Source organism: Triticum aestivum, chromosome 6D, assembly GCF_018294505.1.
Source record: "Triticum aestivum cultivar Chinese Spring chromosome 6D, IWGSC CS RefSeq v2.1, whole genome shotgun sequence".
NCBI classification, from domain to species: domain Eukaryota; kingdom Viridiplantae; phylum Streptophyta; class Magnoliopsida; order Poales; family Poaceae; genus Triticum; species Triticum aestivum.
Genome location: NC_057811.1, coordinates 112,359,402 through 112,383,658, shown reverse-complemented (window position 1 = coordinate 112,383,658; position 24,257 = coordinate 112,359,402). Strand labels below are relative to the sequence as shown.

At 44.1% G+C, this 24,257-nt stretch overlaps 1 protein-coding gene across 3 annotated transcripts; it reads right to left on the bottom strand.

Moving 5' to 3' along the window:
• Positions 1-5,703: 5,703 nt before the first annotated feature.
• LOC123143954 (exosome complex component RRP4 homolog) lies at positions 5,704-16,110 on the bottom strand. Of its 3 annotated transcripts, none has more exons than XM_044562946.1 (7): positions 15,894-16,110; positions 15,679-15,780; positions 15,134-15,179; positions 14,166-14,255; positions 8,937-9,002; positions 6,839-6,907; positions 5,704-6,413 (listed from the first exon to the last, which is right to left on the bottom strand). In XM_044562946.1, the coding sequence occupies exons 1-7, from the start codon at positions 16,037-16,039 to the stop codon at positions 5,982-5,984; spliced, it is 951 nt and encodes a 316-aa protein (XP_044418881.1). In that variant the 5' UTR covers positions 16,040-16,110; the 3' UTR covers positions 5,704-5,981. The 3 variants fall into 3 exon arrangements, with proteins under 3 accessions (XP_044418881.1, XP_044418882.1, XP_044418883.1); XM_044562947.1 differs by having other exon boundaries at positions 5,706-6,413; positions 8,937-8,966; XM_044562948.1 differs by lacking the exon at positions 8,937-9,002 and having other exon boundaries at positions 5,709-6,413.
• Between the last annotated feature and the right edge of the window lie 8,147 nt (positions 16,111-24,257).

Sequence of the window (24,257 nt, the reverse complement as noted above, 5' to 3'; positions counted from 1 at the left end):
ATCCGCAACTACGAAAGAAGAATTAAGATAAATCTAAGCATAGCATGAAACATGTGGATCCAAATCAGCCCCTTACGAAGCAACGCATAAACTAGGGTTTAAACTTCTGTCACTTTAGCAACCCATCTGTTGGGGAACGTAGTATTTCAAAATTTTCCTACGATCACGCAAGATCTATCTAGGAGAAGCATAGCAATGAGCGGGGAGAGTGTGTCCACGTACCCTCGTAGACCGAAAGCGGAAGCGTTAAGTAACGCGGTTGATGTAGTCGAACGTCTTCGCGATCCAACCGATCAAGTACCGAACGCACGGCACCTCCGCGATCTGCACACGTTCAGCTTGATGACGTCCCTCGAACTCTAGATCCAGCTGAGGCCGAGGGAGAGTTTCGTCAGCATGACGGCGTGTTAACGGTGATGATGAAGTTACCGACGCAGGCTTCGCCTAAGCACTACGACAATATGATCGAGGTGGAAATCCGTGGAGGGGGGCACCGCACATGGCTAAGATCAACTTGTGTGTCTATGGGGTGCCCCCTCCCCCGTATATAAAGGAGTGGAGGAGGGGGAGGGCCGACCTCCTAGGGCGCGCCCCAAGGGGGGATTCCTACTCCTACTAGGAGTAGGTTTCCCCCCTTTCCTAGTCCAACTAGGAGGGGGAATGAAGGGGGAGAAGGAAAGCCCCCCCAAACTCTACCCCAAATCGGATTGGGCCTAGGGGGGCGCGCGCCACACCTGGCGCCTCCTCCTCTCTTCTACTATGGCCCATTAAGGCCCATTAACTCCCCGGGGGTTCCGGTAACCTCCCGGTACTCCGGAAAATGCCCGAACTAATCCGAAACCTTTCCGGTGTCCAAACATAACCTTCCAATATATCAATCTTTATGTCTTGACCATTTCAAGACTCCTCGTCATGTCCGTGATCACATCCGGGACTCCGAACAACCTTCGGTACATCAAAACACATAAACTCATAATACCGATCGTCATCGAACGTTAAGCGTGTGGACCCTACGGGTTCAAGAACTATGTAGACATGATCGAGACTCATCTCCGGTCAATAACCAATAGCGGAACCTGGATGCTCATATTGGATCCTACATATTCTACGAAGATCTTTATCGGTCAAACCGCATAACAACATACGTTGTTCCCTTTGTCATCGGTATGTTACTTGCCCGAGATTCGATCCTCGGTAGCATCATACCTAGTTCAATCTCGTTACCGACAAGTCTCTTTACTTGTTCCGTAATGCATCATCCCGCAACTAACTCACTGCTTGCAAGGCTTATAGTGATGTGCATTACCGAGAGGGCATAGAGATACCTCTCTGATAATCGGAGTGACAAATCCTAATCTCGATCTATGCCAACTAAACAAACACCATCGGAGACACCTGTAGAGCATCTTTATAATCACCCAGTTACGTTGTGACGTTTGATAGCACACTAAGTGTTCCTCCGGTATTCGGGAGTTGCATAATCTCATAGTCATAGGAACATGTATAAGTTATGAAGAAAGCAATAGCAATAAACTAAACGATCATAGTGCTAATGCTAACGGATGGGTCAAGTCAATCACATCATTCTCTAATGATGTGATCCCGTTCATCAAATGACAACTCTTGTCCATGGCTAGGAAACTTAACCATCTTTGATTAACGAGCTAGTCAAGTAGAGGCATACTAGTGACACTCTGTTTGTCTATGTATTCACACATGTACTAAGTTTCCGGTTAATACAATTCTAGCATGAATAATAAACATTTATCATGATATAAGGAAATATAAATAACAACTTTATTATTGCCTCTAGGGCATATTTCCTTCACCATCATCTACTTATTACTTCCCAAAGCCTTCCTCTAGGCCCAAACAATGGTGAAGTGTCATGTAGTCTACTTTCACATAACACCACTAGAGGAAAGACAACATACATCTCATCAAAATATCGTACGAATACCAAATTCACATGATTACTTATAACAAGACTTCTCCCATGTCCTCAGGAACAAACGTGACTACTCACAAAGCATATTCATATTCATAATCAGAGGAGTATTAATTATCATTAAGGATCTGAACATATGATCTTTCTCTGAATAAACCAACTAGCATCAACTAGAAGGAGTAGTCAATACTACTAGCAACCCACAGGTACCAATATGAGGTTTTGAGACAAAGATCGGATACAAGAGATGAACTAGGGTTTGAGAGGAGATGGTGCTGGTGAAGATGTTGATGGAGATTGACCCCCTCTCGATGAGAAGATCGTTGGTGATGACGATGACGATGATCCCCCCCCTCGGGAGGGAAGTTTCCCCGGCAGAATAGCTTCGCCGGAGCCCTAGATTACTCCTGCCCAGGTTCCGCCTCGAGACGGCGGTGCTTTGTCCAAAAAGCTTCCTTATGATTTTTGTGAGAGTTAAACCCTTCATATAGCAGAAGATGGACACCGGAGACCTGCCAGGGAGCCCACAAGCCATAGGGACGCGCCCAGGGGGGTAGGGCGCGCCCCCCAGGCTTGTGGCCTCCTGGTGGGTCCATTTGGTATTTTCTTCGCCCAATATTTTTATATATTCCAAAATAATTCTCTGTAAATTTTCAGGACTTTTGAAGTTGTGCAGAATAGGTCTCTCGAATTTGCTCCTTTTCCAGTGCAGAATTCCAGCTGCCGGCATTCTTCCTCTTCATTAAACCTTGCAAAATAAGAGAGAAAAGGCATAAGTATTGCACCAAAATATGTAATAACAGCCCATAATGCAATAAATATCAATATAAAAGTATGATGTAAAATGGATGTATCAGTATAATAGTGATTTCATTTGTTGTCATGCATGACACATATTAGTACATCGTTTAATACGATACGGTACCATATCGTGATACTCAATCATCTCTTTCTTCATTTAATTGAGTGTCATCTCACTAAAAATGCATAGTTGACATGCATGATACTCCCTATGATACTCCCATTGTGACCAGTCAAATGAAACATAAAAGGCATGGACAAGCGCATGTTTCCCCTTTTTGAAATTTGGGGAGAGGGGGGCCCAACCATCCATACTTCTCTTTATGATGTCACGACACTATTTACACACTTAAGCATGAGGTTATAACACAAATTATATCGTCATTAATATCGAAAACATTTAAGGGTGCTCTTTCACCTTTGTTTCCCCCACCTTGTACTTTAGTTATACCTTATATTAATATTAATATAAAAATAATGTGGAACAATTCATGGCCTAAAAAGGAAGAATGTGCAGAGCTCATGCCGCTCATTCGAAGAAAAAATACATGGCTCACAACAACTCTAGAAGTGTCGCCATATTAGCTCGATTGCCATAATAACCGCCAATATGGCACTAGCAGAGTCACCATAATTTATAGAGCGCACTCCATATAGAGCTCGCGGGCCTCCATTTTTGGAGGTTATGGGCATTGGCTCAGAGCGCTCACCATCCACCATCCACTCGCGTGGGAGGGAAGTTTCACCTCCCTCGTCACCTTCTGCACTGGCCCGTGGCAGTTTTACAACCACTTTTTCCTGTCGCCCGCAGCTATAAAAAGACTAATGGCCCTCACTTCCCTTCTCGTCGCCCACAACCTTCACCATCACTGTCGGCGGACTAGGTGTTGTTCTGGGAGGAGGAACGAGATTGCAGTGAAGCTCTGATAAAAATTATACGGACTCTTTTCAAAGACACACATGGATTTCATCATTGATTTTCGTATGTTTCCCCAAAATGGTTAGCATAGTTTTTATCATTAGGTGGGAAGGATGTGTGGACGCGTGCCAGATGTGTGATGCGTGGAAGAGTGGAATTGACGTCCATGTTTGAAATTGTGAGAAGCATTAGATGGGGCATCCACGTGGATGCATGTTCCAGTGCTTCTCACAATTTTGAGCATTGGCATCAGAATCGGTTGCCGCCGCCAGATTCAGTGAAGTTGAAATTGCTACAAGTTATCGATGATGAAATTGCCCTCGGAATATGTACCTTGTTGAAAGCGTCTTTGCGCTCATACACAGTTTTTTTCGAGAAAACTGCCAATCTATTCATCAAACATCAATGTGGTATAAAGAATATCAGAAATAACAAAAAAATTATATCCAAGTCCGTAGACCACGTAGGGACGACTACAATCACTGGAGCGAGCCGAAGACACGACGCAATCATCGTCCTCCCTCACCGGAGCCGGGCAAACTTTTTCGTAGTAGACAATTTGAAAGTCGTTGTGTTAAGGCCCTACAGGACCAGTGCACTAGAACAACAACTTCCGCCGATAGAGAGAAGTGTATATCAGAAGGATCCAACATGTAGACACATGAACTCACACGAACGGATACGAGATCCAAGCGGTCCATCGAAGACGAACACCGACTGAATCATAAGAGACCCACTAGAGAAACACCTCCACACGCCCTCTGACTAAGCTAGACGCACCACAGGACGGGGCTCAGCGGGGAGAATCTTATTTCATCTTCAGGGAGGCGCCGCCACCTTGCCTTCCTGAATCCTGAGTAGTACACAAACCCGATCTAAACTAAAAAACGCCTTAAAAATAAAGCTCTCCTGCCGGCAGGGACCATGATCCACACACCTCCATCGCCCTAAGACCACATGAGACGAGGTAGATTGGCGGCGCCAACGGGAGGTAGGGAAAACCTATCACCTTGTTTGCCTTGCGTTGCGAGCAAAGAGTTGAGAGAAAGTTGGGTCTGATTTGATTTGTGTCGTGCTCAGATTTAACTGAATGTTGTTGGTTTAACTGAATATGTTTGAAGATTTGTGGGAAAAAATGATGTCACACCGTCAAGTGGGTCCCAGAAATGGAGGCAGCCATTATGGAGACTATAAGTTTGTGTATCACCACTACATATGAATATGAAGACCATCAATATGACGACTTTGATAGAGTTGCTCTTACAAAAACAGCTTCTCGAGGGGAGTTTGGAAACTGCTGACTGACTGGGATGAGGACAGTAGACTTGACCTGCTGCATGGGCAGTTTTCTTCAGCCAAGACTGGTGGCGGGTAAACATTGCGGCTCTCACCCGGAATTCTAACAGCTGCCATTTGGTAGGAGAAAATCTCTCTCATACAGGGCGGCACATTCGGAAAGAGCGGAATCGTCGGGTTTTTCGATCTCATTTCGTTCCGAGAACAATCTCTCTCATCTCATCAAGATGGATCTTCAGCACCGAAGCTCTCCACCGAGCGGTTGTTCGATGATGGGAACGCGCCTGGCCCAGAGCCTGATTAGCTTCTTAGCTAGGTCCTGTGTGACTGTGTCCTTTGGGTGCTTCTGCACCTTGTCTTGTACTGTACATAACTGTACTGTTTTTTGTACGCTTCTACCCAGTTAAGGAATAGGCACTGCCATTTCCTCAACAAAAAAATGTGGAAGGAGAGATGTCGGCGCATCTTCGACTCTTCAAGCACAAGAGCTCCCCTGAGCACGCAGATGTTCAAGAACGACCGGTCCAAGGACTTTAACGGCCTTCTGAACGACGAAACTGATGACGAGCCGGGCTAAATCCCGTTGCGTTCATGCGTTTTTGTCACCAGATCTTTCCTGATTACTTCCTCCGTAAAGAAATATAAGAGCGTTTAGATTACTACTTTAATGGTCTAAACGTTCTTATATTTCATTACCGAGGGAGTACTTCTTATCCTGTAAATACTCCTGCCCAGCCCTCAAAAGAACACAAAAAGCAAGTTTATGCAAGCGAACAGTGGCCTACATAACAGAGTATACAAAATCTCCGTCGATAGCAGCTATTTTGATACTGCTACCACTAACTACATGGACGCGACAAGGTTGAGCAAGGGTCCACATCTCAAAAAAGTTCTTGATCTGTATGTGTTCGACTACGTCGGCGCTCGATTGGCTCTATTTTCCTTTACAGATAATTATCGTACAGGTCAGGTACTGTTACTCTACAAATAATCAGGCAGGCAGGACCAAACTGCATTTTACCTTGGCCCGTTCATCCTTCTTGAGAGATCGGCTCGACGCTTGGCCTCTCTCTCCGCTGTCTGGACATAAAATTCAGCTCCGAGCATGTTGTTTATCTCGACGTCTGATGATAGACCTGCTTCAGCGGTTTGGATTATCAGTTCGACAGTAAGGGTGAATCCAAGGGCTGAAAGCACGCGCACGGCATTGGCAAGCCGGCAAATGTGCCTTCTAGTTTCTAGTGGGGTAAAAGCCTCCACTTCCATGCTCAACTTATGTTGATCTTCGTTCGAATTAGTCTCTTCATCCACCACGGCATGCTCGCCTACCCAGACGAATCCATTGCAACCGAGAATCAAATCGGCATCATATTGCTCAAGATGATGGAAATGCTGCTTTCGCCGTTTTACCAAATAGGCAGGTACTGTGAGCAACTGACCCCTCTGAAGCTGCAAAGAAAACTCAAAACAATTCAACAGGTTAGCACGTTGTATATTGCCACAGGAAGCAAATGCCGGTTCTGAAAGAGGTGAGACTGTCATAAGTCATAACTCCTGCAATCAGATACAAAACATCAACCTATGAGATATCAGGACTTAACAACATGAGATATCAGGACTTAACATGTACTCCTATATGAACTAGTTCATCAACCTGCTTTGCATTACTGCACCGGGTAATCAACATCGACCAACCTTTTACTTTTTCGAAAAATTCGAAATAATGGCAAGAGACAGCATTGCAAGGGCAGAGCGCTCACAATAATGCATAGAGTTCCTCACAATTGGTTCATCACATAAAAAGGCAGCATAACCTAAACTGGTAGAGCACTACCCAATAATAATAGCTGACAAAGAGTTGGTCTCTTATCTACCTTTCCATATTTCTGACTCCTTGGCTGTAGGTCAAGAGATCCATCGTGTTGGATATGACAAACTTCAGCCTGATAATTGGTTTCATTCAAAGTAGCAGCATCAGATTTAAACAGTACTCATCCAGTAAATAAGCAGTAAAGGGTGACAAACTATAAATAAAACATAGTAAAGGACGACAAGCCCAAAAATGTTTCCAATATCATGAACTCCCCTAAGGAAAAACAGTAAAACAAAATGTACAAAAAAATTGAAGGTTGGTGTAACACCCTTACCAATGAACAAACATCCTGGTTACAAAGTGGGACCCGTCTCTGAAATTCTACACACAGAAGTCATACTCCAAAAATACCACTAAATTCTCTACATCATGAGATCCAGTACTAAATACTATGCCATCAGAGCATCACCACTCAACCCCCTAGAAATCGGTGTAATTTTCTGACTGGTGTCTTAGCACCTCATGTATTGGAGTCGTAATGTGTTACATGAACTGCGTGGATGGACATTTGAATTTTCACCATTGCTATATGTGTTATACTCCCTCCGTTCCTAAATGTAAGTCTTTGTAGAGATTCCACTATAAACCACATACGGATGTATATAGATGCATTTTAAGTTTAGATTCATTCATTTTGCTCCGTATGTAGTCCATCTAGTGGAATCTCTACAAAGACTTATATTTAGGAACGGAGGGAGTACTGTTTAATGCATGTCTTGGATGTCTCTATAAACAAATGAGACTATTGAAAGTTAAGAGATTATTATTTTCCAGACTTGATGATAATTAGAGTAGTGCGGTAGCACTGTCTAAGGTTGATATCTGGGTCTTACACTTGGATACATGAGTAAACTGAGAGCAAAGGAAAACATAATAGTCTAATCATTCCCGGAGTCCTTGCGTGTCAGAAGACAAAATGCCTTGATTGCAAACAAACCATCAGAGACTAGTTGACAAAATGCACAGCAAATTTTCCACACTAGAACTCTATGCTGTACCAAAATTAATAATGATGGTAGTTCATTAACCCAATATGCAAAAATTTGAAGAAAACACAACACAATTCGAAGAGAAAGGCTTGCACATTCAGACTTGAGAACTCTGGATACTAGATGAAATCTATCTCGTGTCTTTATTATTGTCAGTTTTGTGCATTATTTGTTGTTATGGTTTTTATTCCTTGGGAATTATCATCAAGTTATTCTAAAAGTATGGCACAGTATAAGCACGTACACTTTCCGGTCTTATTTGTTTTCAACTTCTGTTAAGACCTTATCACAGGTTGGTTCTACAGTCATCGTGGTGCTTCTATACTGGAAAGGGCTGCAGTCTGTTGTACTGACTCAAGTCTCGCTTATATAAAGTAAAAAAACTGAAAACCCATGGTAGATGACACTCTTTGTGTTCTGTGCTCCCTTTTGTTTTTACCAAGTGCTGCAGTGATGTTGATCCCCAGGGCGCAAGTTGGCTTTGTTGTTCCACCTAATAAGGGCCAAACTTGCACCCTCTTTCATTGTTCTGATTTCTCGTCTCCTATATTTGCTTCCCATTGTTTTTTTTTATTGCCAACTTATAGTCCATGCACGCACTTCTGCTCGATCTATTTTCAACCGCCAGTTCCAATGTGCAATTACTTCTATTTCCTGTCTATTAGTTATTCCACAACTACACATATTGGTCACCATATACATCTACCAGTTCCTACTCAGTTCACGAATAATTATGTCCATTCACTCTGTTGCAAGATTTCTTCTACCTTCTATTACTAGCTGAACCCATCTATCAAGCAAGTGAGATATCGGGGCACGCTAATGTCTAAAATTCAATTTGAGACGTGCAAGATTGACTGGTGGATAAGTAGTGAGAATGATGGTTCAACCTGATATCAACCGCAAGATGGCAAGAAAAAGCAGAAGGTACCCCAGGACATATAAACACATTTGCAGTGAACAGGTGCAGACAAATATGCCAAGCTGGAGTGCTGAACAGCCTATATCATTGTTTATGCATACTTGTAGTTTGGTACGACTCAGAGGATAGATATATAAGCAAATATATATAATCATTTGTAGAGAAGGGGGGAGGAAAGCGATATTCACACAGACAAGGTCATTTTCTTCAAGTATACTCCGCATATTAAGTTCATCAACATCAGTTCTCCGTCTCTAATAGGCGGGTGGGAAAAAAATCATTAACCAGAATATTGGCGAAAAATTAACTAGTGAAAGATGTCGCATGCTAATGATGAACAGTCATTGATCTCTTTGAAGAAGATGCAACATTTAAATCTCCATTCTAAAATAACATCCAACTTATGCTTCAAGAAAGTAACTGTAGTTTATATATTTCCACAAAAGCAGGAAATTGAATAATTTCCTGGCCGCTACTGTACTCTGCATGTCTTATGGGAGACACCGGTACAAGCTACTATTACGTCTGTTAGATGTGTATAGTCTCTCTTGCACTTTACCATACACATGTATATGTACTGGCCCTTGGCCCTCCTGTGAATGAAGTTGCCCATTCCTAACATGGTATCAGATACTTAGGTTCCTCTTCCGCTCCCGCACGCTCGCAGCTCCGTGCCTAGCTCCCCCGTCGCCGGCCTCCCTCTACCTCGTCGCCGGCGCCGGCCACCTCCTCCCTCGCCCCCGGCTCTCTCCCTCCCCGCCGCCACGCCGTCTCGCCCCGGCCTGCCGTTGCCGCCCCGCGCCTTCCCGTGCTCGGCCGCGGCCGGCAGCCACCTCCCCGCGCCCTGCCGCCTCCTGCTGCAGCCGGTGCTGCCCAGGGCCGGCCCCTCCCACGCTCGCCCCCCCCCCCCCCCCCGCTTCCTCCATCGGGGCTGGATCGAGCCAGCGCGAGCCCGATCCCGATCTGGATCGGGGTCTCCTGTAGCAGTTGACAAAAAAAAGGAGCTCCTCATGTCTTCTTCGGGCTATGTCGCCGTTCCTCGGTGCTCGGTGATCTTCGATGGCACCAACTATGCCGAGTTTGCGGGCTTTATGCGTATCCACATGCGTGGTCTCCTTCTGTGGCTCCTACCCCGCCAGCACCGCCGGTTCTTGCTGCTGATGCTTCTCAGGCTGATCGTGATGCCGCCAAGGCTCTCGATGATACTGCAGTTGATGCCTATGATCAGCAGATGTCAGCCTATTCGGATGCCCTTTCTACCTATCGTGATGATCTGTCTGCTTACACTCAGTGGTGCAATGATGATGCTCGTGCTGCTGCTGTTCTTACTGCGAGTGTCCTTCCTCAGTTCGCCTCGGAGTTCATGGGACTTGGCACAGTTGCAGCGATGTGGTCTTATCTCTGTCAGCGCTATCAGCCCTCTGGTGATGCTCTCTACCTATCTGTGGTGCGTCAGGAGCATGCACTCCAGCAAGGTGATTCCTCTGTTGATGAGTTCTATTCACAGTGCTCTGCCATCTGGCGTCAGCTTGACTCTCTTCGGACCGTCGTTTGTGGAACTTGCCGTTGCTGTCAGACTACACGGTCTGATTTGGAGTTTCAGCGAGTTCACGAGTTCTTATCTCGTCTTCGCTCTGAGTTCGAGCCTCGCCGTGCTCACCTGCTCGCTCGTGGTCGTGTTCCTATCTCGGAGGTACTTGCTGAGCTTCGTGCTGAAGAGACCCGCCTACGCTCTGCTGGGTTACTTGTGGTTCCATCAGTGTTGGCCGCCCGAGCTCCTATGCCACCTGCTCGCCTCACCGCTCTACCGCTCCTGCCTACTCCTTCAGGGGGGTGGGTCGTCCTTCTTATGCTGAGAGGGGCCGGTCGCGCCGTGACACCTTCTGTGGCTACTGCTCTCGGCCAGGTCACCCAGAGTCTGATTGCCGTGAGAAGAAGCGAGACCAGAGGCGCTCCTCTTCCGGTGGGACTCCTGGATCCTCCTCGACCCCGTCACTCACTGACCAGAACATTATGAGGCTCAAGCGTCTCTTAGCTTCCTCAGGCTCTTCGTCGACCGGTTCCGCTGCTGCTGTGACTGCAGCCACTGCTCCACCACCGCAGGCATCTACACAGTCAGGTACATCTTCGTGGGTTCTGGATTCTGGAGCCTCTTTTCATGTCTTCTGATTCTTCCGTGCTGTCTTCTCTCCGACCTCTTGATTCGCCTGTTAATGTTCTTACCGCTGATGGCACACCTCTTCCTGTTGCTAGCCATGGTCTTCTTTCCACTCCATCTTTTTCTGTTCCTAGTGTTTCACATGTTCCTCGCCTCACCATGAATCTTTTTCCGCTGCCCAACTTACTGATTCTGTTTGTCGTGTCATTCTTGATACCGACTCTTGCTCCATTCAGGATCGTCGCACCAAGGCTTTGGTTGGTGTTGGCCCCCGCCACCGTGAGTCAGAGGGCCTTTGGGAGGTTGACTGGCTTTGTGTTCCTTCCGCTGCCACCACTTCAGCCAGCTCCCATGCTCTTGCTGCCTCTTCGTCTGCGTCCTTCCAGCAGTGGCATCATCGCCTTGGTCACATATGTAGCTCTCGCTTGTCTTCTTTAGTTCGTCAGGGCCTCTTAGGGTCTGTATCTGGAGATGTTTCTTTACATTGTAATGGCTGCAGACTTGGCAAACAGACCCAGTTACCTTATCCTACCAGTGAGTCGGTATCTCAGCGTCCTTTTGACTTAGTTCATTCTGATGTATGGGGTCCTGCTCCCTTTGATTCGAAAGGTGGTCACCGCTACTATATCTTGTTTATTGATGATTTCTCTCGCTACACTTGGCTCTACTTTATGATCTCGTAGCGAGGTTCTCTCTATATACAAACGTTTTGCTGCCATGGTTCACACCCAGTTTTCCACGCCCATTCGTACTTTTCGTGCTGACTCCGCTGGTGAGTTTATCTCCCAGCTGTTGCGTGGTTTTCTTGCGGAACAGGGTACTCTTGCCCAGTTCTCATGTCCTGGTGCACATGCTCAGAATGGCGTTGCCGAACGTAAGCATCGTCATCTACTTGAGACGGCTCGTGCTCTGATGATTGCCGCTTCTCTCCCACCCCATTTTTGGGCTGACGCTGTTTCTGCATCCACCTATCTCATCAACATACAGCCATCGACTGCTCTGCAGGGTGGTATTCCGACGGAGTGTCTCACTGGTCGCTCTGTGGACGATCTTTCTTTTCTTCTTCTCCCTGATACACCCTGCTATGTGCCTCCTCATGTTTTTCCTCCTCCGCCTGCACCTCTCCTTCTCCGTCACCACCGACACCATCTTCCCCATCCTCCTCCTCCAACTCTCCACCATCATCTCCAGTCCGTCGCCCTCTCTCACCATTTCCTCTTCACTCTCGTCGCCCTCGTTCTGAGGATGTTTCCCCTGATGCGCCTTCCACCTCTGGTGCACCTCCTTTCACGCCTCCCCCGGTTCATAACCTCCATGCTCGGCCTCGCCCCCCGCCTGATCGCTACTCTCCTGATCGGTACGGTCTCTCTGTTATTGCTGAGCCCACTTCCTATCGGACTGCCATGACTCAGCCTGAATGGCAGCTTGCGATGGCCGAAGAGCTTGCTGCCCTTGAGCGCTCTGGCACATGGGATCTGGTTTCCCTCCCTTCCGGTGTCCGTCCCATCACCTGCAAGTGGGTCTACAAGATTAAGACTCGCTCTGATGGTTCTCTTGAGCGCTACAAAGCGCGCCTTGTGGCCCGTGGTTTTCAGCAGGAGCAGGGACGCGATTATGATGAGACATTCGCTCCTGTGGCCCACATGACCACTGTTCGCACTCTTCTTGCTGTTGCTTCTGTTCGTCATTGGTCTATCTCTCAACTTGATGTTCAGAACGCTTTTCTTAATGGCGAGTTGCGTGAGGAGGTTTATATGCAGCCACCACCGGGGTACTATGCTCCTGATGGTTTGGTCTGTCGACTTCGCCGCTCCCTCTATGGTCTTAAACAGGCCCCTCGTGCCTGGTTTGAGCGCTTCGCCTCTGTGGTGACTGCCGCTGGCTTCTTGCCCAGTGATCATGATCCCGCGTTGTTTGTTCACACGTCTCCTCGTGGTCGGACTCTGCTCCTTCTCTATGTTGATGACATGATCATCACTGGCGACGACTCTGACTACATAGCCTTTGTTAAGGCTCGCCTTCGCGACCAGTTCCTCATGACTGATCTTGGTCCACTTCGCTATTTTCTTGGGATTGAGATCTCCTCGACCTCTGATGGCTTCTACATCTCCCAAGAAAAATATATTCAGGATCTTCTTGCTCGCGCTGCTCTCGGTGATGAGCGCACAGTTGTGACTCCTATGGAACTCAACGTTCAGCTTCGTGCTTCTGATGGTGACCCTCTCCCTAACCCCACTCGCTATCGTCATCTTGTTGGCAGTCTTGTCTATCTTGCTGTTACGCGTCCTGATATCTCCTATCCTATTCATATCCCGAGTCAGTTCGTTTCAACCCCCAGCTCTGTCCACTATAGTCATCTCCTCCGTGTTCTACGATATCTTCGTGGCACGCTCTCTTAGCGCCTTTTCTATCCCCGCTCCAGCTCTCTTGAGCTCCAGGCCTACTCTGATGCTACCTGGGCTAGTGATCCCTCTGATCGACGCTCGCTGTCTGCTTATTGTGTCTTTCTTGGTGGCTCTCTTATTGCCTGGAAGACAAAGAAACAGACTGTCGTTTCTTGCTCGAGTACAGAGGCTGAGTTGCGAGCCATGGCTATGCTGACGGCTGAGGTGATCTGGTTACGGTGGTTACTTGAGGACTTTGGTGTGTCTGCTACTACCTCGACTCCCTTATTGTCAGACAGTACTGGTGCTATCAGTATTGCGCGTGACCCGGTGAAGCATGAGCTCACCAAGCACATCGGTGTGGATGCCCACTTTGTGCGTGCTGCTGTGCAGGATCAGACTCTCGCTCTTCACTATGTGCCCTCTGAGTTACAGTTGGCGGACTTCTTCACGAAGGCACAGACTCAAGCACAGCATAGTTTTCTTCTCTTCAAACGCAGTGTTGTTTATCCACCATGAGTTTGAGGGGGGGTGTTAGATGTGTATAGTCTCTCCTGCACTTTACCATACACATGTATATGTACTGGCCCTTGACCCTCCTGTGAATGAAGTTGCCCATTCCTAACAACGTCAGCTAGAAAGTGTGGTTTGAGACATGTTGAAGTATCTGTTTGATGTAGTCTAGCATCATTTTATCTACCAGATTGTATACTGCAAGAATATTCCAGTTGTCAGCCCGTTGTCCCACCGACGTTTTCAAATCTTACCCTCCATATCCATTATGCACCAGCTGAAAGAATATGCTGGTGGTTCTTTTTTAACAAAAGAAGACCACACACTTATGGGTGTTACGGGGTAAAGGTGCAACAACATACCTGGATTCCATCAGGCAAATTCATAGAAGAAAGCATCAGAACAGCACCTTGGCTAAAGTTTGTCTCCAACCTCCAGCGCTTAGAAGCAATCTTGCAGGGGAAAAACACAATTAATTGATACTGGCCAGAATAGAATACATTTTTTGCATCTGAACAAGCAGATAGTGAATGAATCACACTGTGATGGCATGACTATAATTAGCCAGATTTACCCATGCCCTCTGATTATTCATACGGGAGTATATCCAAATAAAAGTAAATAACATGAACAATTAGACCCATAAAAAATAGTTGAGACTACTAACTATCAAACATACGGAAAACTGATTGTCCAATCCATGTATATACTATGAGGATCCTTTTTCGAGAAAACGCAAAAGCTTTGTGTTTCTTTCATTAAAAATGTAGAAGAGTTCAAACTACAAGCCTCAGCAGTGTCTAGAACTACCCAAGTATCACCGGGAGCTAAGCAACAGAAAATTAATGGACATCCCAAGATCCCAGCAAGATCACCCGAAGCCCAAGAGCTTGAGCCCACACCCATAACCTTGATTCTTCCTTGATCCTAGCCAACAGTGCTGGAATGCTTGGTCTGGTGTGCTTGAACGTGCACTCATTGCACTGTTTCCAGAGCATCCAGGATATCAAAATGGTCATAGAATCCAGCCCCTTGTGTAGCGGCTTTGGGGTGACGGTAGGCAGCATGCCACCAGTCGACAACGGTCACTCCCGGCATTGGTGGCTGACAAGATGCTCTTAACCAGGCAATGACCACATACTTGGGTTGTTTATAACATACAACAACTATCGCAGTTTGAACCGTGAGCTTTAAGGCGAAGGGTAGAGCATCGTCATGGACTGAAATCCATGACACGTTTTATTACATTCAGGTGTGTAGCGCATTCCTAGCAGGAACCATGTTAGAAAAATGAGAAGAACACTGAGAGAGTGACACAAAGTGCACGTACCTCACTGACACGGCCAATAATGATATCCCCTTTCTGTGGCTTATACCTGAAAAGGCCCAAGAGAACAAAATGAGCTAAGCCTAGCCCCCTCTACTAAGAGAAGGCTTATTTTTACCATTTGTTGGTCAACCATTGGAACTGACAAACCAATTGATAATCAAACAAACAACTAGTGCCTTAGGGGAATTAGGGTAGAATGCAGAACTCACTAGAAATTCAACCCTTTGCCCTTTAAATCAATTAATATAAAAATTTGTAACGAACCCAAATATCTAGAGTTTGATTCTGCACAGATAATAACCACCCTGCTCGAATCCAACACAATGTAATATTTCAGAATGAAACTTCAGTGCGCGCTACAATAATCCATTCACTGAGACAAATAAGTACTAAGCCAACCAATCAATTCATGCTGCGTAGACAATTGTACTACTCGGTATACCATAGTCATGTCATGCCAGCACTGCCAGGCAGGGGAACAGAAACCAATCAAATCGCTGGAACCTGGTAGAGGGGAGAACAGAAGGAAGGCAGGGAGAGGGCACCTTGCCCGGAGCGTCCTCACGCAGACGAGATTCTGGACCCGCTCCACCACGCCGCACACCGTCGCCACAACCTCCCCGTCCTGATCAGACGTGCCATGCCCCCTGCACGCAAAGCAAACACGCGCGCACGCGCACACGCCCGAAAACCCTATCAGTCCATCACGAAACACGAGCGGGGAAACAGGTGGGAAGGGGGTGTGAGGGCGGGCTGTTACTTGAGGATGGTGTCCTCGGGGTTGACGGGGATGTTGTCGGCGAAGGTGACGGCGGCGGCGGCGGGGGCGAGGGCCTGGAGCTCGTGGAGTGCGGCCTCGAGGCGGACCCTCTGTGTCTGGTTCAGTCGTAGGTGGAGGTCTCCCATCGCCGGGGAGGAGAAGGAGGAAGCGTCGGAGGTTGTCGGCGTTGCCGCTGATCGACGGCGAAAATTAGTCTTTTTTTATGAGGGGAGGCGAAAATTAGTCAAAGCCCCAAGATTTTGTTAACCAACCCTGGTCATATGGGCCGTGTTTGTAAGGACGGTTCGCGGGCACGGATTATTGGCCCGGCACACCACGGCCGATCTCCGAAGCCCAGCGTTAAGGCCGGCTAGGCATTACCCTTTTATACGCGGGCCAGGCATGACAGGGCCAGGCCCTATTCATAGGTTGCTTCGTTTCTAGCTCAATACAAAAGCCACTCCTATTTGGCGCGTTGGTCGCCAAATAGCGAGCTGGTACATACCCCAACAGCGCCAGATCCTTTCTAGGACGGCCCATTTCGGGATTCCCTCCCCACCGTTTTCTTAACTTTTCCTTTGTTTTTTCTTCTAGTTATTATTTCTTTGTAGTTTTTTGTTTGAGTTTTCTATTTTTATTTTTCGTTTTTCTTTACTGTTTGGTTTTTCCTTCTTCTCTTTCTTTCTTTTCTATGTTTCCTTTACTTTTTTTTAACAGCCTTCTTTCAAATTTGTGAACATACTTTTCAAAATCATAAACAATTTTTGAACTTTTCGAACTTGTGAACTTTTTGCGAAATCATGGACATTTTAAAAAATCGTCAACATTTTTTAAAATCATGAACACTTTGAATTGACGAGCAGTTTTTTACAAATTCGTAAGAATTTTTGAAAAAACTGAACATCTTTTTTGAAACCCATGAACATTTGTTTCCAAATGAAGAACATTTTCAGAAATTGGGGAAACAATTTTTGTAATTCACGAACATTTTCATCAGACAATATTTTTTGAATCGATGAACCTTTTTTGTAATTCATGAATATTTTTTGAATTGTGTGAACCTTCTTAGAAATTCGTGAACAATTTTTTAATTTGTGAACACTTGTTCAATTTCATAACCTTTTTGAATACATGAACATTTATTTCAAAATCATGAACAATTTTTGGTTTCCTGAACTAGTTTTAAAAATCGTGAACATTTTTTGAATATACGAACATTTTTTAAAAGATCACGAATATTTTTTGAATCCATGAACATTTTATGATTTCCTGAACACTTTGTTCCAAACGCATATTCTTTAAAAAAATTGAGCTTTTAAAATTCTAAATTATTTAGAATAGAAAAAACACAAAAAAATAAAGTGAAAAACTTGAATTATTAAAAATATAGGGCCCGATCTAAAGCACCAGACGCCAAATCTCTCCATACTGCGAGAAACCCTAACCTCACTATCCCAAGGAGATGATAGAAATCTATGCTAGAGCTTCGTCGACTGTGTTCAAATTAACGAATTCGAGGAGGATCGTTGGTTCTTGCGTCAATGGCGCAACGGGTCATGCAATTGGTCTAGAATGATAGAGGGGAACATAGGCAACCCGGTTAACACTTTTAATTGGATAATGGTTTATTAGACCAACTATTAGTGCCTCCATATTTGATCCTTGTGGTATCAAATGATCCGAGAATCAAATGAAACTACAAACCTAGCCTTTTCATAATAGAACAAGGCCATATAAAAATATTCGAAACACTTGGAGACCTTTTGTTTCCCATTTGTGAATATAGTCCAAGTTAATTAATTAATTAATGATCATGCAATGCAAATGATGCACAATCAATACAATAGAAAAAATATTTAGGGTATTATCATTGGGTGTTACATGTGGGGCCTCAACCTCTACAAGTATGGACTCCGCGCGTGTTTGTTCGAAGCGGGGCAATCATGTCAGGCGTTGATGGCCTTCCTTCTCCGTACGCTTCTCCTCCTTCCAGTTGACCATACACTTGTCGTATAATGCTCACAGCTCGGCGAGTTTGTCATCGTCGATGTCGGTGGGGCCGTAGGATCGGCTCAAAGTCAAAGGGTAAGGGCTCGACAAATCTAGCCTACCTGGGACTCTGTCATTGTTGTCGTTCGTTGTTTAGTGAGGGGAAGAAGGGCGCTAGTGAGGCAACGCCAGTCAGAGGAAATGCGTCAATGCCGGTGAGGTGCTATAGAAATGCCATAGCCCCATATATATAGCCGGACAATATCAGTCGGCATCTGGGAAAGATGCTTCGGTAGCCAAACGAGGGTCGCTGTGGGAATCGTGTGCCGGTTCAACGCATGCTCATTGAGAATCCATGCATGATAGCCAAACGAGCACCGTCGTGGGAATTGTCGTCGGTTCAATGAACGCTCATTGGGAACCCATTACCGATAATCGATGAAGCATGAATGTGTTCATATTTCTCCGTTTAATTTTTTGTTGTCCACGTGGGAAGAAGGTCACATATAGGAAATATACCAATGATCGGCCTTTAAAAAGAGAGGTCAGTGATAACAGGCTACCATTGACCAAACAAATAGGCAAGCCCATCCGTGTTGACATATCGTCTGGGGGAGGTGGAAGAACCCCCTACCATTGACCGATCGAAATTAGACCGAACAGTATAAGCTGCCTCGGTGAACCAGCCGAGGCTCATCACTAACACATCCTAGATTTACCGGTCAGTGATGACCGTCATCACTGATGTGTGTTCAGTGGCCGGTCAGTGATGAGATGTTAGTAGTATTTTGATCTATAGTAGTGCGCCCCGCAGTCGTCAGAATATAGCCGCCCTCATCGTCTGCTAGCGGCGGATCCACGACTCTCCCTCCATCGATCTATCCATTTAGGCCACCACCGCCACATTCGGCCGCCGCTCCGCCGAGAATCGTTGCCGCCGCCGGCCTGCTTGACGCCTAAGATGTTGCCATGCCAGCAGCCGCCACCTCCGTGCCACCGTGTCGCGAGAAGCACGCCCTTCCATGGCCTTCGGCTCCGGCAGTCCGGCCGCTTCATTGCTAAAGTCAACTATGATGGGCAGCGGAGATGGCTCAGCACCTTTACCACACCCGAGCTTGTCGCGCGTGCTTACGATGTGGTGGCTTGGAAGTATCACCGGCCCAAGCTCAACTCCCCCCATATTACGTCGCTCGAGGACGCGGAGTTCCTCGTCCCTGGACTATGAATCATGTCGCGCGGTGAGGGGAAGGAAGGTCTTCTGGTGGTGGAGCAGCGCACCGCCCATGAGAGTGATGCAGTGGCTATGGTGAGATTCACTAAGGTGAATCCGCACCTCGTGGTAGTGGGGCGCGAATTCTCTGCCAAGAGGGTCGTGAGGCGCAAGAAGGAGGACGAGGTTGGCCCTGACAGGCAATCAAGATTGAGTCCGACAACAACGAAGACGATGTGGAGTTCGATAGTGATGAATCGTTACTAGAGCTTTGGAACTGTGTGGACTCCAAGGTTGGTGACCATTAGTGTGTCTCTAGTGTGCCCGTCGTAGTGAGTCTATCGTAGTATTGCTATTTTCATGTTTATTAAGTTCGAAAATTTCATAGTTCAAAATATCAAAATATGCAGTGATCCTGTTTAAAGTGTGGAAGTTAATTTTAGGGCAATTTCTGGTGCCCTAAAACCTTCTCTCCTACTCTACTTTTTTTACACCAACTTATACATCATCTGTCTTCCCGCAAAAAAAGAGATAAATACACTGGGAGTCTTAGAACTTGCACGCGACGGTCAGTTTAGTGCACAAACTTGTAAAATACGTGATTTTGGTTATCAAACTTGCGCGAGCGTGTAAATATGGTCACATATCCCGTACACGGACGTATCCGATGCTTGCTTCGCACGCCATAGTGTGCAAGGCCCACTGTCAATGACAAGATGGCACTCGGTGCGACATGTTCTTGCGTAAAACAGCCTCGCCTTTGTTTATTTGCAGAAAAAATCATCATTGGTACCAAAAATACGCTTCAGCGAGGCGCGAAATACAGAAGCGCGGGTGGTGGGTCTTCGATCTAGCTAGCTCAGGTACGCACAAGAAAGACCCAACCATTGCAACAAGAACATTTACGTGTCTAACATGAGATACAATGTCACCTATACTGAAAACGTCCGGGATTATCAACTAAATATGTGTCGTGCACATGACGTGACTTAATACAAGTAAAATGTAGAGTCAACAGTTTATGAAATATAAACTTGTGCATTACATAAAATATATTTATTTAATACAGTCATTTAAAATGTTATTACATAAAAAAATTAATGAATACAAAAAGAATTATACACTCGTGGCTTATATTTAAATTATACAAAATGAATACAATATTTATTAAATATTTATGAATATTCACTTGTGTATAATTTTTAATCATGATTTATATTAAAAAAGAATATATAATTTACATATTAGACACAATTAAATATTCATACCAAGACTTTAGATTTTATATTATGAATATTTTACTTATACAAACATAAGATTATAAAAACGTGCGTATAATTATTGAAATTCTTGTATAATTAAAATAATATTTATGAATAGTAATTATAAAAATACTTATAGTATTATGACAAAATTTTTTAATTAACAATATTATTTAAAATAATACATGAACAAAGTTTTCTGCTTCAAAAATTTCAGAAAAACGAACAGGTGCAACTATACATACAATTTTTAATTATTACTATTTTTAAAATTATTATTTTTTTTATTTTTAAAATTATTCTACAAATTTTGAAAACGATGTTTTTACAATTATGAATATTTAAAAATATATTTGTATTATAGTTATGCAAATATCTTTTACAATTCGTAAATATTATTTGAAAATAATACATGAACAATATTTGAAAGTCATTTTATTATTGAGATTATAATTTACATACTACATATCTACTAGTAACTTGTACTTGCTTTGCATGTTAGATTATTATGTGTGACCACAATACTAAATCATGTAAATTAAAAATAGAATATTCTGTGCTATAATAAAATGGTAACTTCTGGATTTTTTTTACAATTCGTCTTGAATCACGGTAGCACAACGGATCTCTATATGAAGAATGCTTTGAAAAACATACTTTTATTCCAAAAGAAATGTTATTGACGTGTTTGTGAAATCTTTTAGCTTTTTCATGTTCCAACTTGAAAATACAAATAAAGTTAGTTTGATGTTAATTTTCACCATTTCAAACAGTAAACTTTAAATAACTTAACATCCGATGAAGAAAAATAAATTAAAATCTAAATCTGCATTTTCTATAAGTTGTTTGAATATTTCTCTTAACCAACAGCAATATTCGTTTCGTTCCATAATATAGTGCGTATAGATTTTTTGAGAAGTCAATCCTCACAAACTTTGACCAAGTTTGTAAAGAAAAACATTTACATCTAGAATTCCAAGCATATATCATTAGCTACATTGTAAGATGTATTCCATATTTTTATATTTTTGGTATTGTAGATATAAATAGTTTTCTCTGTAAACTTGGTCAAAGTTTAATTTTTTTGACTTTTCAAAAAACTATACATGCTCCATTATGAAATGAATGAAATATTGACATGCGTACAATTTTTTCAACAGCATACTAATTCTTTTGAGAAAAATAAAAAATGCTTTCGTGCATGCATTCAACAGTATTCATGCGAGGAGCAAATTCCTATAGGCTGCTACCCTCTACGACGCGTGCACACTTGTAGGCTTCTAGGCTACACTGCAGTAGTACTACTACATTTTGTCTAATAGGGCCAGTTCCCAATGTAAAGCTAGCTCGGTTGCTTCTCACGTGAAAGTTCTCGAGCAAGTGTCAGGTTGGTCAGACGCCAGCTGCGTTTATAACTCTAGAAAGATCCATCGAACTTGTTTTGGCGCGCGGTTGTGCGAAGCGAATCCCAGAAACCATGGCCGTCGGATAAATTGGCTTCAACATTGATAAGTGGCATGGATTCATCCCGTGGAAGAAATCAACGGCTAACAGATGCTTCTGCATCACTGTGGGCAGCTAATCTAAATTTGAAAATTAGTGTACTATAGTAGTAGAGATTACTCCCTATAGAGGGAGTAATCTGTAAAAAAAGGAGAGCAGATGCAAAATAGGCCGCACAAAATGGAATTGCGTGGTGCCCTATTTAAAATGAATGCGGTTGTCTCTAATGCCTAACCCATAAACGATAGTGATAATTCGATAAGAGACATCATGGTATGCACCATATCCAATAAGGTGTAGTTATGATGTTCGGACACACCATCACACTATGGTGTTCCAGGCGGTATTAGTTGTGAAACAATTTCCACAATGTCTTAATTGTGTGCCAAACTCGTAACTCAGATATTCATTTCTATGATCATATCACAGACATTTTATCCTCTTGTCACGACGATCTTCAACTTCACTCTGAAATTACTTGAACCTTTCAATAATTCAGACTTGTGTTTCATCAAGTAAATATACTCAACATCTACTCAAATCATCTGTGAAGTAAGAACATAACGATATCCACTGCGTGCCTCAGCACTCATTGGACTGCACACATCAAAATGTATTACTTCCAACAAGTTGCTTTCTTGTCCCATCTTACTGAAAACGAGGCCTTTCAGTCATCTTGCCCATGTGGTATGATTTGCATGTCTCAAGTGATTCAAAATCAAGTGAGTCCAAATGATCCATCTGTATGGACTTTCTTCATGCATATATACTAATAGACATGGTTCGCATGTCTCAATCTTTTCAAAAACGAGTGAGTCCAAAGATCCATCAACATGGAGCTTCTTCATGCGTTTTATACCAATATGACTCAAGTGGCAGTGCCACAAGTATGTGGTACTATCATTACTATCTTATATCCTTTGGCATGAACATGTGTATCACTACGATCGAGATTCAATAAACCATTCATTTTAGGTGCAAGACCATTGAAGGTATTATTCAAATAGACAGAGTAACCATTATTCTCCTTAAATGAATAACCGTATTGCGATAAACATAATCCAATCATGTCTATGCTCAACGCAAACACCAAATAACAATTATTTAGGTTTAACACCAATCTCGATGGTAGAGGGAGCATGCGATGCTTGATCACATCAACCTTGGAAACACTTCCAACACATATCGTCATCTCACCTTTAGCTAGTCTCCGTTTATTCCATACCCTTTTATTTCGAGTTACCAACACTTAGCAACCGAACCGGTATCTAATACCCTGGTGCTACTAGGAGTACTAGTAAAGTATACATTAATATAATGTATATCCAATATACTTCTGTCGACCTTGCCTGCCTTCTCATCTACCAAGTATTTAGGGTAGTTCTGCTTCAGTGACTGTTCCCCTCATTACAGAAGCACTTAGTCTCGGGTTTGGGTTCAACCTTGGGTTTCTTCACTAGAGCAGCAACTGATTTGCCGTTTCATGAAGTATCCCTTCTTTCCCTTGCCCTTCTTGAAACTAGTGGTTTTACTAACCATCAACAATTGATGCTCCTACTTGATTTCTACTTTCGCGGTGTCAAACATCGCGAGTTGCTCAAGGATCATCATGTCTATCCCTGATATGTTATAGTTCATCACAAAGCTCTAATAGCTTGGTGGCAGTGACTATGGAGAACCATCACTATCTCATCTGGAAGATTAACTTCCACTCGATTCAAGCGATTGTAGTACTCAGACAATCTGAGCACATGCTCAACGATTGAGCTTTTCTCCCTTAGTTTGCAGGCTTAAGAAACTTGTCAGAGGTCTCATACCTCTTGACGTGGGCACCAGTCTGGAATCCCAATTTCAGTCTTTGGAACATCTCATATGTTCTGCGACGTGTCAAAAACGTCTTTGGCGCCTCAATTCCAAACCGTTAGCATTACGCACTGAACTATCACGTAGTCATCAAAACGTGTATGTCAGATGTTCGCAACATCTACAGATGACGCTCGAGGTTCAGCACACCGAGCGGTGCATTAAGGACATAAGCCTTCTGTGCAGCAATGAGGACAATCCTCAGTATACGGACCCAGTCCGCATAATTGCTACTGTCAACTTTCAACTAAATTTTCTCTAGGAACATATCTTAAACAATAGAACTAAAGCGTAAGCTATGACATAATTTGCAAAGACCTTTTGACTATGTTCATGACAATTAAGTTCATCTGATTATTTAATGAACTCCCACTTAGATAGACATCCCTCTAGTCATCTAAGTGATACATGATCCGAATCGACTAGACCGTGTCCGATCATCACGTGAGACGGACTAGTCATCATCGGTGAACATCTCCATGTTGATCGTATCTACTATACGACTCATGTTCGACCTTTCGGTCTCTTGTGTTCCGA

Coding starts and splice junctions, on each gene's coding strand:
- LOC123143954 (XM_044562946.1), bottom strand. CDS start 16,039: ATGGGAGACCTCCACCTACGACTGAACCAGACACAGAGGGTCCGCCTC. Junction 14,256..15,133: donor TTATTGGCCGTGTCAGTGAG/GTACGTGCACTT, acceptor TTCCCCTGCAAG/ATTGCTTCTAAGCGCTGGAG. Junction 9,003..14,165: donor ATTTGCCTGATGGAATCCAG/GTATGTTGTTGC, acceptor CCCGCCTATTAG/AGACGGAGAACTGATGTTGA.